This window comes from Sesamum indicum, linkage group LG9 (genome assembly GCF_026168435.1).
Source record: "Sesamum indicum cultivar Baizhima isolate 11 linkage group LG9, ASM2616843v1, whole genome shotgun sequence".
NCBI classification, from domain to species: Eukaryota; Viridiplantae; Streptophyta; class Magnoliopsida; order Lamiales; family Pedaliaceae; genus Sesamum; species Sesamum indicum.
Window position 1 is genome coordinate 19,703,406 of NC_142665.1, and position 25,988 is coordinate 19,729,393.

Genomic DNA, 25,988 nt, shown 5'->3' on the forward strand with positions numbered 1-25,988 from the left:
AGTTGGGCCTCTTGGTAAGGCATCTTGGGCCTTGTTTTCATTTGGGCTCTTGTGATATTTTTCTTCCTTTTGCACTGTTTAGGCCAACTCATTTTTATAGATATCATTCAACTCATTTTTATAGTACCCATCTTGCAATCCCTACAAAAAAAAAAAAAAAAAACACATATTAACACATCAAAGGTAGCAAAGTGGATCTCCAAGGTTACCAGGTTAAACTACTAAGAATACTCCCTAAGAGATGCTTGTATGTTAGGATGTTTTTGCTAAAGGTTGTGCCCTCCTGCTCCTCTAGGGGACCCCTAAGACACGTCTTTACCTATTTAAGAGTCCCATTTGAAGCATATCAAGCCATGTCCTTTGGTCGTTGGGGGCACTGTCCTGCTGAGGGGGTGCTCCATCTTCCCCTAGGGAACGGCCCATTGCAAGGTTCCCTACACATTAAAAGTTGGGTTAATAAGGATATTAAGATTAGTTAATGATAACGGTGTACCTGTTGAAGTCGGGTCCTAAACAAAGATAGTAATCATCCGAGGTTCTCTAGTGGGTAGAGAGACCATCCTCCTAGAGGAGGTATCCAATGAGGTGTTAGTTTTGATGTTGATAGCTTCCATCGTTCCTACATCTTATTTTTGTATTCCCACAAAGGGGCTAAATAATGCAAGCAAAGATGGTGCTCAGATCTAGTTGGAAAAGTAATGAAATAAAATGCTAGAGTATGAATGAGTAAAATTGAGAGTATTATTCCTCATTTTTTGTATATAAGGGAGATATTGACATCGAAGTTCAACGTGTAAAACTCCAAGTACGAAATTAAAGTGTTCCATTCAGCTAAGTTGTAGTATAAAAGTAAACTTGTAATATCAAGGTAAAATGTGTCTTCACCTGCTAGGGCGTCTCTCAATTTATTGGCAACCTTCAATCGGTTGGATAAAATCGAATTCTCAAACGATTTAGTGGATATTATGCAAAATGGTTAGATAAAGCTGAAACCCCCACAGATTTGGTGGAGGGTCACCTCCCATGGTCGGAGGATCCCTTGGATTCAATAGAGGTCAATCTCCTAGCGATTGGGAACTTGTGATTCTTGGGGGCGATTGGAGTCATTGATGTTGAGAAGATGCTTTCTCGAATTTACAGCGAAGTGGTTAAGGAGACAGTTTCCCTCTATCGGAATCCTAGCTTTTAGGATTCAGGGTTACTTCAAACTGAAAGCGTCATGTGTCCTTATGAAAGTGATAAGTCCTTATCTAATTTTATATGGTGTGCCCTTAGAGTTCCTACGTGGGTCCACCTAGACCACATGTTAACACCACGTGACATGGACTTTAACTTTGGTTGGGGGATCCAAGTCCATAAGTTTTCTTGTGGGTCAATGAGGTCTTCTTTAATCTTGACCTTCTTGGATTTAGGCTAATTGAGTTTTTTTTTTTGACAAAATGCATAAAACCCCCTTGTGTTTTAAAAAGTCTGCAAAAACAACCCTCTTGTTATGAGAATAGGCTAAAAACCCCCTCATGTTTTGTTTTAGTCAGCAAAACACCCCCATTCTGTTAGAAACTAATGGGAGGTGAAGAAGACGCGCATCTGCTGCGTTTGGTAGTGTTTTTCTGCGATTTAAGTTGATATTTAATGACTTTTTGGACCAAAATACCCTTTTATGAGTCTACATAATATGCAAAGGGATTTTTTGCTTGTTTTGTGTCTTCTTTTGCCATTTCTCACCCTAAAAAAAAAAAGTGTTAAATTTTGCCATATTAAATTTAAGTTTAAATTCAAAGAATTTTATATTTGTTATTTGTTAAATCCAAAATTATTTTAATTAATTAAAATATATGTTCAATTACAGTAATTATCGTTGTAATGTATTCTTAATTAGTTAAAATAATTAATTATTGTAATTATTTAAAATATTCTTAATTAACTAAAATATATTTTAATTAATATAATTAAAATTAATTAAAAAAAAAAAAGAAGAAGAAGTCAGACGGCGAAGCATTCCCGGTGCTAGATCGAAAAACTGAAATGCATATATAGAGTTGACGAAAATCAGTGGGAGGGGGCTCATTCGATTCGCAAGAAGGAGACGAAGCGATTGGTGGTGGTCCACGACCGTGGGTCGTCCGGTGACGGCGAGTCGACGGCGAAAAGCTTCGGTGGTCGTGGTGGTAGCCCATCGTCTATGATTGATGAAATCCCAAATTGTTTGAGGGAAAATGTTCGCCTCATCAAGAGGATTCGAATGATATGTGTGGCGCCCGGTGACTCGCCATGAAGACGCTGGAATTTTAGAGAGAAGATGGCGGTGAAATATTGGGCGTACCTATGGATTTCAAGGGTGTCGTGGTGACGCGTCTGGAGGAATTTCATGACACGAACACTATGGCTGGACCGGTCGTACGACGGCGAGTCGAACGGTGGTAGTCGTGTCGGCAGCCGCGCCGGCGTTCGGCCGGCCGGTGGCAGCGGCGAAGGGGTGGGGGTGGGGTTGTTAGTTTATAATAATAATAATAATAATAATAATAATAATAATAATAATAATAATAATAATAATAATGATAATATATTTTTTTTAATTTTAAATTAATTTTTTTAAAATTTAACGGTTGAGATATTAATTGATTAGATCTAACGATCAGTATTTGATCAAAGAAGATCCAACGGTCATTAAAATAAGAAATAATATATATTAAGTAAGGGTATAACGGTCATTTTCTAAAAAATTAACGCCGTTTGTTAGATTTAACGGAGAGGGGGCGATTGAGCTGAATTTTACAAAATACAGGTGGGCTTTTAGCTTATTCTCATAACAAGAGGGTTGTTTTTGCAGACTTTTTAAAACACAGGGGGGTTTTATGCATTTTGTCCTTTTTTTTTTGGCCATTTTATTTCATGGGGATATCTCCTATCGGATTCCCTAAGGTCTCTACTCGGCCTGGACTTCATGTGGGCACTCTGGCCCTTACCTGAGTTGGGTTTCCTAGGAGGACACCTTGGGTCTTGCTATTATTTGAGCTCTTTTGATCTCTTTCTTTCTTTTAGACTACTTGGCATCTTTGGCCATCCCATTTTTATGTGTATCAATAGAATAATAATGAGCTCTCTTGAGGTTTAACATAGTTAAAAAATATTTTCTCATTGTTTGAAAAATTACTAATACCATTTTATCTCGTTTAACAACTTGTCCATTCAATTAGTCTCGTAGGGTTTTCATCTATTTTTTTGTGGTGACCGACCAAATGCCTTTTTAGACCATGAAATAACAATTACTTACTTTTTGAAGTTAATTTCTAAAGGAATTTTTTGAACTAGAAGGTCAAGAAGAAAATTTCACCTCATCAACTTTTTTATTTTTTTTTATAAATTTTAAACAATTTTATTTTTTATTAAAAAAACAACAAAAACAAAGTGGACATTTTAAGGCAAGGATGTGGTATTTTTAATTATGTCGAATTTCAAATTGTAATTTACACTTATTTATAATTTGCTGGTGGTGAAAGGATATATCAATATTGTCAATATCTTGATCTAATCATATAACTATTATACCACTTAGAGAAAAAAAAAATTAACTATTTTCAAAATTAAAAAATAGAGAAAGATAGGAGGGCTGTTTCAGAAAAAAAGAGGACGGCAATAGGGTAGGTTTGGTCAAACTTGAGACCAAGAATCACCCCATAGCAGAACTAGAAACCCTACACCAGCGTATCTCTAACCCCAACCCACCTTGACCCGCTTTTTACTAGGGTATTTTAAAAAAAAAAAATAGAACATTAGACCTATTAATATATATACCCAACAAGTTATTATGTTAAACATAATTTATTTTGCAATACATGTATTGAATAAAAAACTCAAAATTCTAATAAATTATATTGTATTTTACATATATATATATATATATATGTGTGTGTGTGTGTGTGTATTATTCAGGACAAATTGATGGAGGTTCGAGCCAAAACCCAAGACCTACACTGAACTTGCCCCAATTCAAAAATTAAATCTCAAACCCAACCCTAAATCCTTTTTTATTGAAGTAGATAGCAGGAAGCAGAGTTCAAAATCATTTTCTCAAAAACTTAATAAAGCCACTGATGTTCTAAAAACTACTGGATTTATAATGTTAGAATAGTGCTTTTCTCATACCTAATTATCCACACCTCCACAGTCATCATTGTTTCAAATGAAGATTTATTCACAAATATGAAATCGAGATGGAAAAGGGATCCAACCTAAAAATAATGTTATCTATCCAGGTTCAATCAACAGAGAATGGAGAAAAAGCACACCAATTACTGGTTTCAAATAGATACTATGGTTGGATGCACAATACAAATTACAGCCTAGAAGGTTATACTTATATGAGTTTCGAAATTCACATTTCAGGGTCAAAGAAGTTGCCACTCGTCGTCCTGTGTGAAATTCTCTGATCCACTGGTGGGCAGCTTGTCTACGGGTTCAAAATCTTGGGTGCAGATGGCATCATCTTTTGCTGTGCTGCGGTAACTGGCAGGGTTTGGGTTACTACGGGACTCAGCGATTGTAAATAGTGGAGCACCATTTGATTGGTCGATCAACTCTGATGCACGTGAACAAAAATCATCGAAATCACCTGACACAAAATTGATGAATGAGATTCCAAGGTTGAAAATATTGATGAGGAGAAATAAAATGAAAAGAATGAAATAGAAAGTAAGCATACTCTTGTTCCTGCAATAAAATCCGATCGCCAAGGATGAATCAATCGATTCCAGAGGCATATGTCTCACAACACTGCAGGTCAAGTCCCAAGATGTTGTATTATGTAAGTGTTTTAGTACTAGAGAATTAACATCAACCAGAATTTTAGGAAGGAAAAATTTAGTTTATGGGATTAACTTACTTGCAGTGGTAGGACGATGTATCGGCATCTAAATCATCCATTTTAACTTGAGCTACCTGCAGTTGAACAAACAATGAGGGTGCATACTGCAGGAGGAATCATCACGAGATCTTCAACAAGCACAAAAAGAAAATAACAAGTGGACAGACGAGCAATAACTAACTAAAGCTCATGACTGTGAATGCGACGAAAAGATAAAAACACAACTAGAAGTTCCGGTACAATATGAAAACAAAAGGCTATGACTTATGAGCATGACAAAATATTGTGAGAGATCATTGAGATCATGCTCAAAGCATAGCAATGTTTAATTGTGACTTTACAGGGCAAGAGTTACCATATCTAGTCAGACTTCATAAGTACAATAGGATATGGGCATAGCTTGATAAACAACCTGACTTCGGATGTATTGACTAAAATCAATTAGGTATTTTTGGGAACAAAAAGTTTCTAGTATCTTGGTCATCTAATTTTGTCTAACCCGTAGCATGGCATCACTCCATAAGATTGTCATCCAAGGTAATTGGTATCAAGAAAAAGCACAATAATAGTGCTAAACACAGGGTTGTCAACATTGTCCAATCTTCTTGTAATAGGTCTCCTCCCTTCTCTAAATTCAGTCTACAAGATACTTCAGTCTTAGTCAAACCGAATTAGGTCCATCATTCACAGCCTTTTAGAACCCACCAATCAATTCCTTGATCCACATGCTCCCATAAAGCTACAAAGTTCAATTGTCTCATCACGTTATCAGGTAGGGGAACATACTTTAAATAGCCATCATACTAAGAATGGCTTATCTAATCAAACTCCAAGAAATAATGAAGATATGGTGACCAAGAAGGCAATGACGAAATAAATTCCGTAGACAATCACTCAACAAACTCGTGAAGATTCAATAATATAATGAGTCTAAAGCATCAAGCCAAAGACATGTACTTGAAACTTTAGACCACTCAAAAATAATCAAATGTGGGATATACCAAATATGTGGTGATGAAATCAAACATGAGATACACCAGATATGTGGTGTTTTCAGTGACTATTAAAGGAAGCATGGCAATAATGTAAATAATCTGCACTACTGCACTGTTAATATTATCCTTCGTGTACCTAATCAGTTTATCAGGAAAATATGATCCTAACACCAACCAATAGGGAGAAAAACCAGCAAATAACTGAAAGCTCGGGCATAGCACCTGACACTTCACAACCAAGGAATAAACAGAAATAGAAGCTATGGTCACATTCCCAGTCCCCTAAAGTTATTGAGCCAACACTATTTGAACAGTCATGATCTCCACAGCATCTTATATTTACAGAAACATGTTGCAGACTTGGGATCAGTGTGATAAAGGTAACATAATGTACAACGATTATATGCTAGTGAATTCTTAGAAAACAGCAAAAGTGAGTGCTTCCAGAATAATTTGGAATCGGCCATGATGTACTTGATCAAACGAGCAACGGAAAAGTTGGACCCTTTGATCTTAAGAAATATGACATTGAGAGACTCTAATTATATGAACCTGCTGAACATCATGTGGATCCAGATAGAAGGCCTTTTCATCTTGCACTCCAACTATGTATGTTGAAGCACCTGGTTTTCCACCCAAAAGACCTAGGCTTTGTGGAAATGTGAATGTAGCACTAAGAAGTGGAAGATACCTGTTGCAAACATCAGACGAGCATACACATTAAGGACAACTGTGATCATTTTTGTGTCTGTACTTTGGGAATTAAAGTGCATGTGGAAATAAATATTCCGGAATCCAGGGAATCTAATATAATAAATATGATAAACATCAGTGATTGGTACAACTCCTTTGCTAGGAACTATGATGCAGTTGCAGGAAATTCAAGAAACCTTGAGAACATCTCTCTCCATATCTTAAATTACAAGTAGTGAATCACTATTCATTCATGTATTTATTTTTTAGTGAGTTTCCTGAATTAGAGCCATAGGGCGCATTGCTTCTGGAATTTTTTTATCCAGAATTCCAACTCAGCAAATGTTTTTTCCTTGAAGTGTTTGTTTGTAAGTTTATGGAAAAAATCTCCCAATTTATAGAAAAACTCCCTCCAAAAGTCTTTTGCATTTTCTCCTATCCCATAAACTGACGGCACATCAAATCAAACTGTAATCATTACATTTTTATCTCTCATCCTACACATTTTTACACATCACATTAACTATAATCATTATACCTTTACCTTACATCCAAAAACATTTCCAAAACAATTCTCATTTCTCCGAAGTATTTTTATCTCACCTTTATCTTAGAGATAGACTATCTCAGAAATGAGATGCAAACAATTACTACCATAGGCATGCTAGTCTTACTTCAGTTCTTCATCAATTAACTAACAATACTTGCTGCGGAAATTTACTACCTGCATGTCAAGCTAAGATTCATCCCAACAAGTATTTGTTTAACATCTATACAACATGGGCAAACAATTAATCATATCTTTCCTATGCCCCCTACACACTCACACACCGTCACACCCTCCCCCCAACCATAGCACTCCAGGAGATAAGTTAAAGAACAAATAGGAATGTGGAACAGTATTGCTACCACATTATTCTTAGCAACTTGCTGAAGCAGCCACGCAGTTATCATTAATATATGTACTTTATAACCATTTTTCATGCAACTATTTTTTTTTGTGTCATTCAAAGTATCTTTCAGATGAACAAATAGGTTTAATCCAGTAGTTAGTTATATGCCCAACCATTCTTCCTAATTTGAGGTTTTATTACTAGTGGCCAATTAGTATAAAGCAATACAAGATGCATTCACCAGAATGAATGTCTTGGCTGGATTTTTGTTTGTATGTGAAAATTTTAATGTTAAGAATAATGCAACAGCACACTTATTGGGGGGTTGGGGGGGGGGGGGGGAGTAAAAGATTGCGGCAACAAACTGATAAAGGATTCAAAGCGACATCAATAAGTGTCAACCTCATGAAACCTACTTCCTTCTTTTTTTAAATAATTCAATTAATGCATCAAATACTATAGGAAAGGATTACAAGGGTCAGCCTAACAAGTTTGGTCGGAAGTTAGACAAAATAGCATTAGCATGATGTTCATGCAACCTATGTCTGCTTTGGCACATGTTCAGTTAATATGTTCTTTGTTAGCGTTGGATGGACATAGTAATAGTGATCTTTGATACTAGACCTGGTTAGATTAGATGGCAGTTATTTTAGAACTGTGGATTAGTTTGTTTGCTATTAGTTTACTGCATCTGCATGAAGTATTGAAATCCTAATTCCAATCAGCTATACTATTTCTGGATATCTATTATCTATTGGGTGTAGATGCTACGAGATGACCCAATTTTGACAAATGCCGTTTTTTCTGAGTGCAATGGAGTAGAGGCTGTTGTATAGGCCCATCACATATACATACACATATATATGGCAGGGATTCGTGAGTAGCTGTTTGAGGAGGGGCCAAAATTTTGGTGGGCAGGGGTTTGTTTGTGGGTGTTTGGCAGATTGGATTTTCTATACGAAATCCCTATTTATCTTTTATATTGTTTAACATACACACCATGTGTAACATAGAATATTGCCCTAGTGGTCACTGCATGAAAAATCAGTCTTATTGTCTACATATTTTTCCATCTTTCATAACAAGATGTGAAAGTGCTGAATGGAATAATTTGGCTGGCTTATTAAATAGAATACAATATGAATTTCCTACTTTCACTCTAGGACGGTTAATTTTCTATGGATCACCTATATTTCATCTTAGCTAGGACTTGTACTTGTGCTGAGCAATTACAAGGTTGATACAGCGGAAAAGCTTAATATCGCACTCATCACATTATGGAGCCTCCATCTAAGTAGATCAAATGCCCTATATATACACAACTACCACCAGTTGGCATATAAAGATTTAACAGGCTGCAGCAAATAAACTGCAATAAGAAGTCATCTACTAGCATCTTCAAAAATGATCTTGCAAACGACACAACGATAGCACACATCTACTTGTCGGATAAGTCTAATCTCAAGTTTGAGACTGGAAAAAAGAAAGTACTTAGACCAAATTATTTTTACCTATTCCATGATGGATGATCATTCTATCTCCCATATATGTAGAATATACTCCTTTAATAAGAAAACATAATCCATTAAGTTTCAGTAGTCTCAATTTTTCCTTATATAGCTCCAAAACAACTCAAATATCCACATATCAAGCAGGCAACATGTAGCAGCTCATCCCTTAACCACAAAGAAGACGCATGATGATTGGCAACTTGGCTGATTCCAACAAAAAAAGAGGAAGTTTGACTTTGATGAATAAGTTCTGCAATAACACCGTACCTTGGGTTGATTTTCTCCAGTCCTAGAACCAAAGGAACCATCAATAAAATAGGAGCCCAGTCACATTGGCCTCCACTGCACTTAGAACAGAGTCTGGCTATATCCTCAATACAAAGAACAGGAGCTCCACCTCTTTCCCCATCGTCATCACCAGAAACCACATATACAGCTATCATTGAGGACAAGATTCCATTACCAATCTCCTCCCTTTTATTACGCACCAAACTTTCCCAGGTGCGGCACATGGCATATGGACCTACCCATGAACCTGGAGCAAGGCCATAAGTGCCTCCAGCTTGGAGAAGATTGTGTATAGAGCAGGGTGAGTCTTCGTCATCCCCAAAAAGATGCAAGATCTCTAAGTAACTTGGGTCTAGTTGCTGCATAATTAGAAAAAAAAACAATATGAACATAGTAGATACTGCCAAAATAAGTATTCAAAATCACAATGCATGACGATCAAGTTCTGCATTAATTTTCTATACCTTGTCAGGAGATTTCCTCCAAGATCTTCCCAATTTATGAAACAGAAATGCCTGTTGCATAGAGGAAAGAAATCAGTACATCTCATTGAATGGCATCTGTCCAAAAGCCAAGATATATATAAAATTAAAAAAAAAAAGGAGCATGTGTTTTGCCTGAGCAACAAGCATCTGGCTGCTGCGTAGCATGCAACCCCAATAAACATCACTGGTGTACTTTGTATCTCCAATAGGCGAAAACCCTGTGAAAGCGACAAAGCATCATAATCTAGATTACCCTCATCCTCATTCCCGAGGGACATTTGTCACCACACATATGTAAATGGAATACCTTTTCGGTATGTGAACAAAAGCCGTGATGAGAAATCCTCAACGAATGCGGCAAAACCCTCACTTTGCATGGGATCTAAGGAATTTGCATCATCGCCTTCCTGAGCAACCCGATAGCAAATACCCAAAAGCCAAATATCGCTCTTCGAAACAGAAACTCCAGTTCTATTAAACCCTAATATTCTCCTCATTGTTCCACCGTTCATCATCACTCTCCTCACTGCTGCTCTCCACCCCTCATAATAGTTTTTCCCACTTGCCAACTTTTTCTTAGCACTTCTATTATTGCTGCAATTCCTGGTATCACTTTTTTCACAATTCTTATTCAAGTTCTCAAATATTGATAAACCCGGTGACCTGATTCCCCACCAAATTACAGACTTTTGATTCTTGCTACTGCTAACACTTGGTCCTGCCTCAGATGAGACAGAACCCAGACACTTTTCCTGGTTATAACTACAAGTTGAATCTTTCTTGCAGGAACTATAAATGGGATCACTGCTCCTCCCCAGAAAACCCTTCATCCACTAATCATAAAAGCCTGTGACTGAATAAGCGGTGCCCCCACATGAAAAACAGCCTCAAAAACATTAACTTCCCTGGGGCAAACAAAAACGAAAACTTTAACTAAAAACAGAAGAAAATTGCCGACATTATTAAGAATCAAAAGCAATTCAATCACTAGGCTTTGTTTATCGTCCGATTGCACGAAAATCGATACTGATATTCGCAGAATTACAGATGGAACGAACATAAATCCAGAGAGGGTGAATTAGCTCACAAGAGATGCTGACGCCGTCGAAAATGCAGAGTGAACCAGAGAGTCCGGTGGATTGGGGGAATGTAGCTAGATGGAGGAATTCTGTTGTGCAATAATAGCTGGGGGTTGCGTATAATTGGCACGTTTTACACTTCATTTGTCTCAACTTTGGGGACTATTTAGGGATTTGACTTTTTTTATCAACCCTCTAATTTACTTACTTATTTTTTCTATTTATTTTTTTCAAAAAATACATTTTAATAATTTTGGACAATTTGTTTAAAATGGTAAATTTGAATGTATGTTTGCAATTAAGCACTTTTTTTAATTAAACTTATTAATTTATTTATTCAATATTTAATATATAAAATAATTTATCGAATCATATCCATCAAATAATAATAAAAATCATAAAAAAACAATAACAATTATCGACAGCTTAATATTCTATATATAAAAAAGAATATATAAATAAGTAGGATGCTGCCACATTTGCTGCAAAACCCTGATTGTAAGTCTAATTAAAGCGATGGTCGATGCGAATCTTAATAGTCGTAGCAAATTTTCAGCATTGAAGAGGAAAAACATTCTATATGAATAACACTCGAGGTGCGCAGTAGATTAGATCGGACGAAAATTGAATTGTTATCAAATAGTGGCAGGTTGATTCAACCCAAACTTGATTGGGATGGGGCAAATCTTGAGTAATGATAACAACGATCGACTCGACCCAAGACCAAGCTTGGTCCAACTATCGACCAACCCATCAGTTGGAAAGACCTAACATGGGCCCATTTCAACCTTCAAGGCCCCGACTACCAAGAATAATACTAGGTAGGTCTTCAGACGGCCCGGTCCACTGCATGCTTTCGAGTAACCTTTTTTATGATTAGTTAATCTTAATATTGGTTAAAACTCGACACACAGTGTATTTAACGCGTGCTTTGCGGAAGTGTATAAACTAAAAGTCTAAGAAAAAATTTATTCCCAAATATTCTAAGGCAAACACAAATGTAGTGTAATTCAAAATGAAAAATAATTGCTTACAATTTATGCTATTTGAAGAAATGATTGAAAAACATATGTAGAATTTAAACATTAGAACAACAAGAGTCCTTGAAGGTTCAAACATAATAATGTTCTATTTTGGGACATAACATAGAGTTATATTATGTGGGCTTATGACTTCATTTTTAATATTGTGGGTTCACTGATTTCAAGTTAAGAATTTTAAATTTTTAATATATTTGATAAATTTTAAATATTTAAAATTATTTTTCAAAATTTCTCTATCAAATCCAAGCCGTTCATCCAACATAGCTCCTTTCAAGAACAATTTTTGCTATAGCAACCCATAAAAATTAACATACACATTTAGCCTTCCTTGCAAAGCCAAAAAGAACAAGAACAAGAAAAAGTCGTGCCTTCTTTACATTAACAAGGCTACTAAACATTGCACAGAAACAACAAACAGTTAACAAACACAAACATTACTCATCAACACCAACCACCAATCTCATGTACAACTTATAGTCGCTCAGTAGCTAGTCTTGAATGGCCTGTAAACCTTGAGATCGAGCACCACGCCCGCAACAGAGCCAGCAGCTGCAGCAATCGAAATCGCCAAACATGCAAAGCTCAGCATCTGCAGGCAAATCCATCTTGTGCTCCACCTAGCTATCCTCTTCTGTGCAATGTACATCTCTACAGGGAAGTACACCGTCAAAGGCCAGAACCCGAATGCTCCAAGAATTCCCACAATGTCGTTGAAGAACGGTAGCAGCATCGATATGACGGTCGTCAGCACCACAAACACACTCCTCCACACTAGACGGAACATGTTGAGGTTATACGGCTGCTGCAGGCAGGGAATGCGGATGCTGATCTCTTTGGTGATGAATCCACTGTCTGGCCACCTTGCAGCTGCGTGTTTCTCAACGAATGCGAAGAGTGGCTGGCAGTAGACTTGGTATGCCCCGACTAAATGGATAACGATGGCTGCGTTAGCAATGTCAAGAAGCCAGAACGGGTTGTAGAAGCCGAATCCGGTTAGGAGGTTGCCCGGTGCAAGATCCCCGAATGCTGCATACCCCATACAGCCACAGAGCATGTAGAAAGCGGTAGTCACTATTGTGCTTATCATGGTGGCTTTCTTCATTGTTTTCGCCTCTGACGGTGGGGATTTGATGGTGTCCTGTTTGTAGACACAATGTAAGTGTTGTCCTAAAGTTTTTTGTACGATCCTCAAGAACATTTGAGGGAATATACACGTGTTCATGTACCTGAATCTCGATAAGGATGATGGAGAACGAGTACGCAAAAGCTATGTCCCCAAGAGCTTGGAAACTCCTCCATATTTTTTGAGTTTCAGTCACTGTTCCAATGCTGATTCCTGTGAGACTGCCCTTGAAGGTCCCAGTAGCTGGTGATCATAACATAGTAAAAGCATGTTAATTCAGTGGCTTTTATTCATGAAACTGCAAGAATCATTACATTTCAATGTGAAAGAATTTGAAGTATACTATGTCAGACCTGCTACTTTAGCGATGCCAAGGCCTAAGCCGATAGACGAGTAAGTGAAGGACATGACAGCAGCAACAATAGACAGCCACCATATCTGATCAAAGTCAGGAATCTGAGAAAACAGGATCTGTGTAATTCCAAAGGCTATCATGTATGGATTGCTCGACATATGACACGGATCTTTCTCTCCACTCGCGTGGAAACAGTTCGATCTTTTGATAGCCCTGTTCAATTTTTTCGCCACAATCATCATCCGCGCAAAGATCTCCGATCAAAAACATTGAAAACATGAAGTTTTATAGAAGTGAAAAAACACACACACTTACATCATGCTTATAGATGCTGCAATGGTGTAACCGATGGCCACTCCGAAAAGATTCAGATATTGAATTATCCCACAAATTTTTACTTTAGATCCACCTGTTGTGAATCAGAGTGCACTACATTAGGAAAAGGAAAACTACTTGTTCTCAATCTCCCAAGTGGTTTTGATTATGTTTTGTCTAAATTTAAGTGAAAATACTGTACCAAGATTGGACCGGACGGCATCCATGTACGTATAGTTTCTTTTGCCAAACAACGAATCACCGGAGCGGTAACAGTCAGCTAAGAGGGTTGAGGTATAATAAATCACAAAGGAGAACATGAACATGACAGTAGGGCCAGCAATCCATCCCAGCTGAGCTATAGCCCAAGCCAAGGAGAGAACTCCTGAGCCAATCACCGCCGTTATTATGTGCGCACTGGCAGTCCAAACAGTCCCTAGACAAGCACCAATTACAAGAGTCAACCAACATTGATCATGAGAGAATTCTATGCAACACCAGCTCTAATGTACATCTTTCACGCGCACATGCCACAAACATGTCCGGGCTAACTATGTTAGAAAGACAGACAGTTCGGACAATCTGTAAACTTGTTCTTACAGCTTGTGAATATACGTACCGGTTCTCTGGGGGCGGCCATCATCATCGACAACTTTGGAGCAAAAATGGGGTGGCACATTGACTGAAACATCAAACACTTGGCTGCCGTGGTGGTGGTGGTGGTGGTGGTTGGTGGTGGCAGTGCTCTCACCCATCCTGAACTTCAACCAAAGTACAGCACACTTGTGGATATCAAATATTTCACACTGATCAGTGTAATTGTCTCAATGTAAGTCAAAATCAAATGACAAATATTGGACAATACAACGAAGAACAGAAACAACTACGAGTACATGTATGTATGGTGGCAAAGTAAGGAAGATATGAAGTGAATTTATAACCAACTCCTAAGAGCTATAATAGGAAAGCCATGTGAACTAAGGCCCCAATGGTAAAATGAAGGGACAATTCCAATTTCAAGAATCCAATCAAGAAAGTCAAGACCATTTCCCTATCACTAACATGCACGTCGACAAAGACCGACACATACCGTTGCTCTAATATGTCAAAATCGCACGTTCAAATTCTTGAAAAATACATAAATATTACTTAGAATGTAATAAATTTAAAATCTGTACCTTGATACTTATTACTTGGAAGCCTCTTACAATCTACCTCCCTCAACAAACACTATATACAAAGAGGGACTTTTATTTGACACAATGGGGATGAGAAAGCAACTGCTGCACACTCTTTCAGCCGTGGGTTCTGATGCTTATATAGAGAAAGAAATGAAGGGTAGACAAGTTGATTAAGGTAGCAGCCACTAAGTATAAGTTGTTGTAATATGATTAGTATATATGTATCTTAATAATATATCTTGTGAAAAGGTTGCCTTTGTACAGCATTGTATAACGTGTAAGCTTGGTTTCCATTGATGTAGAGACAGCATAGATGCTTCATGTTCCACAGCTTTGGATTTGTTAATGATTAATAATGTAATGTTTTGGACATTTTCATTAAGGTCAAGAATCAGGTTGCAAAGGCAATTGACTGGTGATTATTGGTTGGGAATTAGGAGTATGGGGACAAAGATCACTTTTAAGCACTATGTATGGCACAGAAAATTCAGAAAATCATAACATAATTTATATATATTATGATTCAATTGTATACATGTTATTTTTTTTTATTTTTATTTATGTATTGATCAGTGGACTTGACTTTTTATCAATAGATAATTAATAAGGAATTATTTTTATTTAATTCATTAGTAACATAAATACTGACTTATTAGTGATCAATAAAATAAACAACAAAATGTTTGATTGGAGCATCTATTATCATTCATTAATCATAATTTTTTATTAAATATTGTTGTAAATATGCATTTATATATCAAATTAGGAGCAAATATTGTTGTAAATATAAGTTTGATTCTGATGGGACATAGGGTTGTATCTTGCATGATTTGACCAAGTGCTGATCAGTTGAAATATTGGAGGTTCACATGCATTCTATTTTTTTTCTCCTTAAAATAAATAATTTAGGTGGAAAAAGTGGTGAACAACTATCAGACGTAACATCAATAATATAATTTAGTGATTATGGCTGAAATCTCATCAATAAATTTGATTTAATGAATTTGAGTCTCATCAGTCGTATAAATATTTTACTTTATTTGATGTGAGTTTATTATAACGAATATTTTTCACTTAATACGAATTTATTAATAGAATTGATGTAATGATGAATTATAAGGAGTATGTGTCCCAAAAACAAAAGGAAACTATTAGGTGTAAGGAGATTTTTAGGCAAAGTATGAAAGAGGGATGATGAGGTAGATATTCCCAAGAGCACTAGTGAGTTAGGAATATAGTCAAAACCATGAAAGAAAGAGAGCTCCCACTTTCAATGGTGTTGGCTCTCTAAACTTCCCTCATGTCCCCATACCCTACTCCCAGCTCCAGTTTTAATCATACCCTACCCCTACCCCTACCCCTACCCCTACCCAACAAATTTAATTTTCTGCATCATATTAATTAAATAATTAAGTTAATGATTTAGAAAGTTGAATAAGTTAATTTATTTTATTAATTAAAGGAAATTTTAGGAATTATAAAAAATTGGTGCAGCAATGTTAAAGTAATTTTTTTTTTATAATAGTATAAATATTTAGGATATAAATATAGACCAAAGTATAGAGGAGCAGCAATGACCATCCAATTTGGGAAACACTGCACCAGAAAGAATGTGTTATTTTTTAATATAATAATAATGATGATAAGAGCCATTGATAGTTGCATCATAACCTATCATTCTCCCCAGAACCAGATTCTCTCTTCTAATCATTATTAAATTTCTTCACTGCATGCCCCTATTTAAATGATTGTTTTTATATTTTATTTTTTTGAAAATTAATATATCTCCTTCTTCACTGAAAAATAAAATTGAAGCAGATTTGGAGATGTTTCTGCAGAAATCTATGCCATTTCTTGAAAAGTCGTTTCAGATACGTATTTGGATGGATAAATTTGAACGTAAAGATTTGGAATCGAAGAAGTTAATAATTCTATTTAGATGATCTCATGTTATGTTGAAATTATAATCATCAAACTCTCATTTTGAAATGTTGAAGTCACGGTGGTGAATTCCAAAATCGTTCAGTGTAAGTCATTCGAATTCTTTCTGCAGATCCTTCCATCCAAATGCAGTCCTGAGAAAATGACGATCCAGGAAAGAAACAAACACAATTATCGAACGCGGAATAATCCTGGCCGATCAATATTCCCATATTGGATTCTGTAAAAGAACAGTTACACAGCTAGATTATTCTAGTGTCTAATCAAATCGGACACGTTCCTCATTGACAAGATCCTATGATCCAAGGCGAGTGCCACTCTCTCTAAGCAGTTCTCACAAAACTTTGATTGTCCAATCATCTGAAATTCGCACATTAGGCTTGCGGATCGTCAGAACAGATTGGCCCTTCCCTTCTCGAAGCACAAGTGGCCCCAACTCAATATCTACCTTCTCGTTACCTGGTTCGACAGAGGCAGTCTTTGGTTCAGGAGACAGACCTAAGAGTATGATTCTCTCAACAGTGCAGTCTGAGGTAAATTTGCTGAGGGCAGCTGTTGCAGGGGCCAAGTTCGAAGACGTAAGCTTCCCGTTTGAAAATGTGAAACGTCGGTGTATATATGCGCCTTTCTGGAATTGAAAGCTCTTCCCATCATCAACATAGAGCTCGCCTTCAGCAGCTTTGGAACTATTGAGAGCTATTACCTACCAGGCACGGGAAACGGAAATGAATAAAACGCGATCAATGTTAACCTAGAATTTTAAGAGAGAGAGATTGTATCCTGCATTTCCAAACAACTTAAGAAGAGGGGTCGACTAGAATGTTTAAGGCATACCAGAGTGTAAGGATCGTTTTCCATTTGTGTGGAGCTTCGTCGAAATCTGTCTTTTCTTGGTATGATGGTACCAGCCCGTTGGAAAGCAGGTATGCTATCGTCCGAAACTTCCAACTTATGAGTTGCTCCTCCCTTGTAAGCAGTTCCAGTTTTCATGTCATACCAAGATTGATCTCCAGGAAGATACACAGACACGTGTTTGGCTCGCTGTTGAAATTTTCAGGTCCATTTAGTGGAGATAGAAAATTAGCAGAGATGACTCAAGAAAGAGAAACAGCAATACAAGGGTTAAGAAGTAGCAAGAGTCGTCTTAGAATGGGACCTGAGTGTATATTCCTTGTACCAAAAGACTGTTTCCAACCATAAATGCCTCATCGTTGTTGAATGTTTTCTCATCAGCAGGAAATTCCATCCAAAGAGGACGAGCGACGGGAACACCACTGGCATTCGCCTCTCTGAATAATGTGTAAAAGTAAGGAAGCAACATATAGCGTACATGTATGGCTTCCTTAATAACTTCTGTATTGCGTTCCCTGTAAGAAAAGGAAAAAATTTGTTGACAGGTTGCAGATTCAATTGAAAATGAATGTCAGTTAGAACTACAGTTCTAGTTGTTGAAGTGCCTTTCAGGAAATAGGAAATCCTAAATGATTCACTCGAAAAAACTAAAGAGAAAAATGACGAACACAAAATGCAAAACGATAACAAGACAACAGTTGACATATACGGCAACACAAAAGTAAAGAACGAAAAAGAAAGAACACAAAATTAACTGCGTGCATGTAAATTGACCTACTTCCTTCTCTATAAGCTGTCTACCCACGAGTTCTCTTTCCTTTCCAAAGAATTATTCAAATTTTGGATTCAATGGCCCTTGTAAAGGTAAGGCTTTAACAAGCTGACAAACACCAATTTAGTTATCAGAAGATTTGGTCCCTTGACAATTGAGTCATGTGCAGTGTTGGCACATCAACAGTACACATACTCTCTTCCTACACTTCCATATATTTGCAATCGGCTCATGTTTAGCTTTTGGCCGGCCACATCTCATGCTGAATTCTTCGATGTGAATTTGGGCCAAGAGTGAGTAAACTTTTTGAAACATCATCTTTCTCACTCCTTATTTCTTTCATGGCTTTTCTTTCCTCTTTTGGATATCACATATTTACTCACACAGGAGTCAGATGAGGATTCCTTGTCCTTCATCTTGCAATTCTTTCCTAAACCAGTGTTTGGTTGCCAGAAGGAGAGATAGAAAGCTTAGGAAAGCCTCTTTCTTGCATTTTGGTTCATTTAGATTGCAGGATAATTGGATACACCCTTTTTCCTAAACAATTTTCCTTCAAACCATTGAGTAAAGGTGGTGTATAATGTATACGATAAGGTACAGTAGACAAGTAACCCTTCACTGCATTTATATTCCATTTTATTTTGGGTTTTACTCTGACCCAAAAACAAAACCAAGCATATCCCACTTGTTCAAAACCCTTTTTCCAGAAATATTATTAAGAAATCTTAAACATTAAGTTTTAATCTATATGTTTACGCACATTTAATTGATTACGTGAACTAAAAATAAATTTATATATTAAGAAACTGGATGCAACACCACTAATTTAAAAGATACTCCCTGAGATTACCTAAAAACATTCATCACATTCCTAGTGCATTTCTCAGAAACTCCCATCTTCAAACCCACTTTCTCAGGCCATCTCTCCAGTACAGCCAATCTTTCCCCACTCCCCCATTCATCATTGCAAACAGTATATGCAACAAAATCTATACTTTCCTGGCAACCATATTTACACTTTGACCAATATGAGAGAGACTTGCACAAAGAAAATCTAGTGAGTGGAGGCTATACCAAGTGGGGCCATGACTGAAAGAACCATATTCAGTAAATTTAAAGTCAACCAAACCCAGGAGTTTGAGACTCTGAAACCTGTCCTTACTGATTTCCCAACAGGAAAAGTGATAACAGATTTTACAAAATGTTCATTTACAAAGAAAATGGTCAAATTATTTATAGGGCCTACTCATGTCTTTATGAGAAACTCAATAAAAGTTTATTATAGTTGAAGCCTTAGGAAATAGTAATCTTACATGAAATGTTACAAGTTCGAGGCCACCAATAACAAAGGGCAGAAAAATATTCCACAGAATATGCAATTATGTGTCCAAAATATATAAATGATAATAATTCCCTCAAACTCCCTGTAAATGACCGAAGAGCCTTACACCCCGAAAAGATTGAAACTCAGTAAGATATTTGCTGAGTAATAATTGTCAGAAAATTAAGAATTACAAAATATAGAATGAGCATATATATTGCTCTAAAACAAATGGATAGAAAATTAATTTTGGTACATATAAGCAACACCAAGTATTATTTGGCTAACATCATGACAAAAACGACTAGAAATGAGAACCAATAGAATCAGCAATGCTAGGATTCGGCCATTTTGACTAACTATATAAGACAAATACTAGGTATGAGATAGAAAAATATGCAGTTGTAGGTTATCTTCTCTTAATACATAAACCAAGCCAAAATACAAGGTGAGCATTTTTAGCTGAGTCGTGTAAACTAACCGTACTAGACATGCATTTAATCCTGGTGACTAGTATTTCTTTGTAAATCAATCAATAGTATCAAACATTACTGGAAACAGTATACACACGCACACAGCAGCACACACAAACACAGTCCATCACATTTTCCCCTCAAGCAGCATCAAGTCTTATAGTTAAAATAAAGAGAATATCATACCCAAACAACCAAGGTTCACGTCGTTTGGTGTCATGATGAGCATGTGCTCTAAAGAAGGGATAATAGGCACCCAGCTGATACCAGCGAACCAACAACTCAGTATCAGGATTACCAAAAAATCCACCAACATCCGCACCTGTGAAGTAAATGCCAGATTATTGGAATTGTAGCCATTCATACCCATTAAGATACTAACAGGGCAATTTTACTAACCAGAGAATGAGATCCCTGTTAAACCGAGTGTCAGGATCATGGGAACTGAAACCCTTAAGTGGTCCCATTCAGCTGAGTTGTCTCCTGTCCAAACTGCTCCATATCTTTGACTCCCAGGGAAAAAGGCTCTTGACAAAACAAAAGGTCTGTCTTTTCCGTCACCTCGCTTAACAAGCCCATCAGCTGTAGCCATGTGGAAGTAGTAGCCATAGGCATTATGAAGCTCCCTATGCTCAACATTTCCATAGTGTAAAGCATCTCTAGGCATTGAGACCTGATGAAGAAAAAAGAGCGAGTGTTTCATCCAAGAAGTACGATTCCCTTTAGGAGACAATAAATTATTCACGTGATTTTTCAGAAATAAACTCATTTCTTTAAAGCTTTGATTGAAATTTCAATTGTTACAGTTGAAAAGTATCAAAATCTATAGAAAGTTGGAAAGCCAGCAGCCTTGTCCTAAGCTACTCATACCAAATGCAATATCTTGTGATATCACCATGGATACTTGAGATGTAGTTCAGTTACCACGTTCATCATCTATAAGATATAATCATCAAAATGAATTACTTATGTTGGAACTAGTTTACCATTGATTCTAAAACCAATTCCAGTTTATATGATGGTGAACCACAAGAAATCCAGTGTTGGTACAAGTTACCCTATACAATGCAACTTTTGTGCTGGCTGAAATGGACTTGAAGAAAACAAGGATACTTCCAAATCTTATGGTGTTTCATGACCAAAAAAGATGTATAGATCAAACATTCTTAGCGAAAAAGAATGATGCATGCATTACGGCCAAGAACAGGCTCAGAATCCGTCAAAAGGAAATATATAACGAACTTGACAGTGCAAAACCAGCTTAACCTGGTAACGAAATTAGTACACTATTAGCTGCCCTTGAATTTTCTACAATTTTAAAGAGACATTTTGGTGCACCACCAAATTATATTGCCTTACCCTTTTTTACAGTCTCATCAATTAAACAAGTTTCATGCAGACAATCATCAACCACTGGATGATAATTTATAAAACCCAGAATTTCTGAATAAAGAAAACAATAACAAAGTTATGATCCCTCATTTTCTTCTGTTCCATTTTGTTGTAGAGTGAATCCCAAAGTTCTACTTACATAGAGATTTCAAATTATCACAGAAATCAACAGCCAAAGATTTGGTTTATAAGTTCTTAAAATGTCCATATCTCACTGTTCCAAAGCTCCCTTCCATCATTTCTCTTTATTATTATATTTCTCCTTGTGGGGAGTCTGGGGTGGCAGAAGTAGATTGGCACATCCTAGGTTATAGAGGACTATCATCTAAAGCTGAAACTGCAACATGGTCTGTTTCACAAGTAGTTGCCAAATAGTTGCATAACAAACTGTAGTTCAACTCCGTTTTCTTCACTAATATCTCAAATTGTTAACATTAGATACCGCAATAAATTAAAAAAATTCATTCAAGGAGGAGGAATTGCCACTCTCCCAATTGAACAGAGAAATAGATGTTAAATTTGTATTACATGTTATATGTAGCTCATGTCAAATCTGTATGTCAGTATGAAACAACTTCATTAAGAACTTTTTACAACCCATAACATGTGCAAAGCCCAGACTTCACAAGTGAATGATAATAAATATCCAAACCTGCAAGCTTCTTAGAGCTTGTTTGGTTGGATTGAAATATGTTATATGTATGGTGTTTGATTGGAGAGAACACACACTGGGGAAATAGAACTGGAAGTATATGTTACCTCTCCAGATTCCAATTTTGTTTCCGTCCAAAATAGGCATAAAAGTGAGAGTACAAGGCCGAAAAGACCAAAAAATACATACTTTATATTTATTTACTCTATTACCTTTACATATAATTTCCCTCAATTTCTCCCGCTAATAACGCCTGTATATAATCTTTATAATCTAGTTCTTTGATGAATATTTTTATTAATAAGTTTTTAAACTTTTAGTAACTTAAAATTATTTAGTATAATATTAAATTGTTTATTTTCTAGAAAAAAGGAAGAGAAATGGCTAATCATTACTTTCCTTATAACAAACAAGGGAAGCATTTGAGATTTACCCCCTCCAATCATTTCAACCAACTCAAAGGAACACTATTATTCTTTCCCCTCCCCCTCGCCTTTTCATTTCCCCTCCCCCTTTCACTTACCCTTTCCTCTCATTGATGATTGAACAAAACGAACACTTAGTGCAAACTTGATATCCCTGGCTACTTTCTGAATAAAATTGTAACACAATTTACTTAGGTATCTCAAACTCGTTCCAGCTACATGTAACTTCCTTTCTGCTGTTGGAAAACAACAAAAACATCCTGAGAGTGTTTTTTCTTGTGTACATTTCAAAGTTATTAGTGTCCGCCTAATAGTAAGCACGAATGTACACATAAATGTATGATAGGTGAAGCAACCATAATTGAATCATAAGATCATGCAAAAGTTAGCTATTGTTTTCAACACCATAAAAGAGAAAAATATGTCACCTCCCGTCGAACTCCAGGATGAAACTCCTTATTCAACTTTAAAACACTATTTCACAAGTTATACACAAACAGATTCTGGACAACAGAGAAAGCTCTAGCACCAATGAGGATTATTTTCAGTAGTTCAAATAGTAGCAGGTCACTTGACCGCCTAAAGAAATTACTCTACCTATTTGGCACCAGAAGCATTTGAAAATTCCCAGCTTCAAGCAGCTCTTTAATGTGTGCATGTCTTACTAAAATGCATCCATACTTCTACTTCCTAGACCAGTTATATTACGACTAAGTTTGTTTCCTTCCTTGAAGGTAAAATGCAATACAGACTTCTGACAGTCTGTTCAGGCTTCCTATATAAGAAAATCGAAGCATGTGTGTGGAAGACCAGCACTTAAGATTCACAACCAAATAGGATCTCATAGAGTAGCATACGAGTGATGTTAAGAGGAAATTTGATTTATCAAAACATGAAGGCCTAAGCTATTGTGGATAACTCTGAATGAACACTAATTGCACTAACTAATAAACCAAGCACACGGAAGTAATTTTGTTACAGATAGATTCCATCATAGACTAATTATAGCAAAAACTGTGAGGAAAATAACCTGAAAAACCATAGAACCCAAATCAAGAGTTTACCTCTGGGCCATTGAAGACAGAAGGTTCATTCATGTCATTCCAGATGTACAAAGATGGAGTCGAACCAACATAATTATCGTATGAGAACTTATCAGCCCACCAGGATCTAATCTCTGGATTCACCATATCCAGGTATGATGAAGAGCCAGGCCAGCACCATCCATCAAAATCCTTTCCAGTTGCATCCTTCACATAGTATCCTTTTTGGGAAGCCTCCTTATGAATGAAATATGAGTCATCCCGCTTGATGTGAGGGTCAACTATAGTCACCATATGCCTACCTTTTGCAGCTAATTTCATCTGCATCTCTTGTGGGTTGGGAAATAGCATTTTGTCCCATGTAAAATACCTCTTCCCATCAGTATGCTCAATATCAAGCCACAAAACATCATAGGGAATGTCATGCTCATCAAATTTCGCATCAACGCTGAAAACATCCTCCTCATCTCTATAATTCCACCTACACTGATGGTAGGCAATAGCAAACAGCTGAGGCAAGGCTGGTGCTCCTGTTACACTAGTGTACTGCTTAACTACATCTTTTGGCCCCGGACCAACAAAAAAGAATGCATCCACCACACCAGCCTCACTCATCCACAAGGTATCAACCCTCTTCTGGTCAGAAGGTAACATTAAAACCGAAGAGAACTCATCATTCCAGCCAGGCCCCAAAACATCAATCTGCATTTCAGCAGCATTCAGCCAGAAAAACCCAGAACTCCCTCGTGACTTACCATGTGATATCATGAATGGAACAGTCCCATAGAGCCCAAAAGGAGAATCATGGATATACTCAAAAACATCAAGATTAAAAAGCCTATAGGGCTCAGAATCCTCAACTCCAGGCCCTTTAGTTGGCTTTAAGGCTAAACTAGTGGCGTGTTCTGGAATGCCATAAACAAAATCAGCATCATAAAACGACACATCAAAGCTAATACTCTGTGGTCCGTAGGGCCTTGTATCAGTGTGGCTCCTAAACCTCTCCTCCCAATCCTCATTTTCCTCTTTTTTATCCCTCAGCTGTTCAAAATCAAACAAGCCATTTGAGTTCAAAGACAACACCTTTTTACCCTTTTTACCACTCTCCCTCACAAATACCTCAAAAGGGTCATGCCTAATCACTCCTTCAAACCCGTCAGAAAGATAAACGAAAGACAAGATACCCGAACCATCCTCATTTTTCTCCTCTTTCAGCCTCTGCAGCCACAGCTTCTTTTCCAAAAACTCAGGTACAATCACATCCGGCACCTCAAATCTCTTCTTTCGTGGACCTAAACTTTGGTCCTCGTCAATCTTCACCCTCATCACTCCATCCTGATATGCCGATATTCTGATAACCAAGGGCTTTATGGGCTTCCCTTGATTTTCAGAATTTTCTTGATTATTCTCCTTAGAAATGAGTTTTGCCACAAGATCACCGTCAGAGACGGAGACATCCGTGGCGATCAAGGAGCAGGCGCCCGGCTTCCGTGAACGGGCGCGTTTGCAGAATGGGGTCTGATTGCAGTTTCTGAACTCATCTTTTTTCCAAGAAAAACAACAATTTACGAATAGAAGGAGAAACAAAACAGTGCACAGAGGTTTCCCCATTGCTTCTTGTTTCAATTTCTTGTGAAGAACAGATCACTGCTCACAGTGTAGACAAATCATGTGATCGGGAAGAAATGGTTAACAGACCAAGAATTTCAAAGAGTGTTTGGAAGTACGGCGTGTGAGAAATGAGACTGGTAACTGAGAACAGGGATGGGATGTGTAGTGTATTTGCAATTTTCACTTTAAACCCCTAAATCTTGCTCAAATCTCACGTGAACCACTAAAGTTATCAGAAATTCCCTAATTAATCACCATCCATTTAGTTAAATCACTTTATATCGGACAAATTCGAGATGATGGATTTAAGTTTTATCGAATGTATATATTTATCTCAATTTATGTGAGTTATTTTTAATTTTAATTTTTTTATAATTATATTGATATATTAATTGAATGAAAAATTATTATAATTTATTGTTGACTCTGTTTAGTATATTGTTTAAATCGATGTAATGCTTAAAAAAAAAAACTCATCATACATAAATTCAAAAAAGACAGCTTACGTACAACAAAAAACTAGCAATTGAAACATACTCGATACATGTGCATAATTTAAATTTTTATTGTATATATTAACAAATAAAAAAGAAGAATGATGAAAGTAATAACTGGTTAAAAATAATCGAATAAAATAATTATTGATTAAATTAATTAATTAAAAAATATGATTATTTGTAG

At 36.7% G+C, this 25,988-nt stretch overlaps 3 protein-coding genes across 8 annotated transcripts; all 3 read right to left on the minus strand.

Annotated features, from left to right (window-relative positions):
• Positions 1-4,174: 4,174 nt before the first annotated feature.
• LOC105178370 (cysteine protease ATG4) lies at positions 4,175-10,956 on the minus strand. Of its 3 annotated transcripts, none has more exons than XM_088884661.1 (9): positions 10,817-10,956; positions 10,037-10,634; positions 9,862-9,947; positions 9,709-9,759; positions 9,224-9,603; positions 6,412-6,550; positions 4,883-4,938; positions 4,703-4,773; positions 4,175-4,612 (listed from the first exon to the last, which is right to left on the minus strand). In XM_088884661.1, exons 2-9 carry the CDS (start codon positions 10,557-10,559, stop codon positions 4,389-4,391), a joined length of 1,530 nt encoding a protein of 509 aa, XP_088740787.1. In that variant the 5' UTR covers positions 10,560-10,634; positions 10,817-10,956; the 3' UTR covers positions 4,175-4,388. The 3 variants fall into 3 exon arrangements, with proteins under 3 accessions (XP_088740787.1, XP_088740788.1, XP_088740789.1); XM_088884662.1 differs by having other exon boundaries at positions 10,788-10,937; XM_088884663.1 differs by lacking the exons at positions 4,175-4,612; positions 4,703-4,773 and having other exon boundaries at positions 4,879-4,938.
• A 1,163-nt stretch (positions 10,957-12,119) lies between these two features.
• Positions 12,120-14,981, minus strand: LOC105178035 (amino acid permease 2). 4 transcript variants are annotated; one of them, XM_020699326.2, is made up of 7 exons: positions 14,823-14,981; positions 14,264-14,400; positions 13,847-14,080; positions 13,645-13,738; positions 13,328-13,542; positions 13,078-13,217; positions 12,120-12,989 (listed from the first exon to the last, which is right to left on the minus strand). In XM_020699326.2, exons 2-7 carry the CDS (start codon positions 14,397-14,399, stop codon positions 12,333-12,335), a joined length of 1,476 nt encoding a protein of 491 aa, XP_020554985.1. In that variant the 5' UTR covers position 14,400; positions 14,823-14,981; the 3' UTR covers positions 12,120-12,332. The 4 variants fall into 4 exon arrangements, with proteins under 4 accessions (XP_020554985.1, XP_011099676.1, XP_011099674.1 ...); XM_011101374.3 differs by having other exon boundaries at positions 14,264-14,405; positions 14,823-14,978; XM_011101372.3 differs by having other exon boundaries at positions 14,264-14,426; positions 14,823-14,978.
• A 1,956-nt stretch (positions 14,982-16,937) lies between these two features.
• Positions 16,938-25,455, minus strand: RSW3 (Glycosyl hydrolases family 31 protein). Its single transcript, XM_011101371.3, has 6 exons — positions 23,718-25,455; positions 20,584-20,857; positions 20,371-20,506; positions 17,923-18,133; positions 17,601-17,807; positions 16,938-17,469 (listed from the first exon to the last, which is right to left on the minus strand). Exons 1-6 carry the CDS (start codon positions 25,305-25,307, stop codon positions 17,101-17,103), a joined length of 2,787 nt encoding a protein of 928 aa, XP_011099673.1. The 5' UTR covers positions 25,308-25,455; the 3' UTR covers positions 16,938-17,100.
• Positions 25,456-25,988: the final 533 nt, after the last annotated feature.

Coding starts and splice junctions, on each gene's coding strand:
- LOC105178370 (XM_088884661.1), bottom strand. CDS start 10,559: ATGAAGGGTTTTCTGGGGAGGAGCAGTGATCCCATTTATAGTTCCTGC. Junction 9,760..9,861: donor GCCAGATGCTTGTTGCTCAG/GCAAAACACATG, acceptor TCTATGCAACAG/GCATTTCTGTTTCATAAATT. Junction 9,604..9,708: donor GGAGGAAATCTCCTGACAAG/GTATAGAAAATT, acceptor CTAATTATGCAG/CAACTAGACCCAAGTTACTT.
- RSW3 (XM_011101371.3), bottom strand. CDS start 25,307: ATGGGGAAACCTCTGTGCACTGTTTTGTTTCTCCTTCTATTCGTAAAT. Junction 17,808..17,922: donor TACAAGGAATATACACTCAG/GTCCCATTCTAA, acceptor AAATTTCAACAG/CGAGCCAAACACGTGTCTGT. Junction 17,470..17,600: donor AAAACGATCCTTACACTCTG/GTATGCCTTAAA, acceptor CGTGCCTGGTAG/GTAATAGCTCTCAATAGTTC.
- LOC105178035 (XM_020699326.2), bottom strand. CDS start 14,399: ATGGGTGAGAGCACTGCCACCACCAACCACCACCACCACCACCACCAC. Junction 13,739..13,846: donor TGCCGTCCGGTCCAATCTTG/GTACAGTATTTT, acceptor GATTCACAACAG/GTGGATCTAAAGTAAAAATT. Junction 13,218..13,327: donor TGGCATCGCTAAAGTAGCAG/GTCTGACATAGT, acceptor TATGATCACCAG/CTACTGGGACCTTCAAGGGC.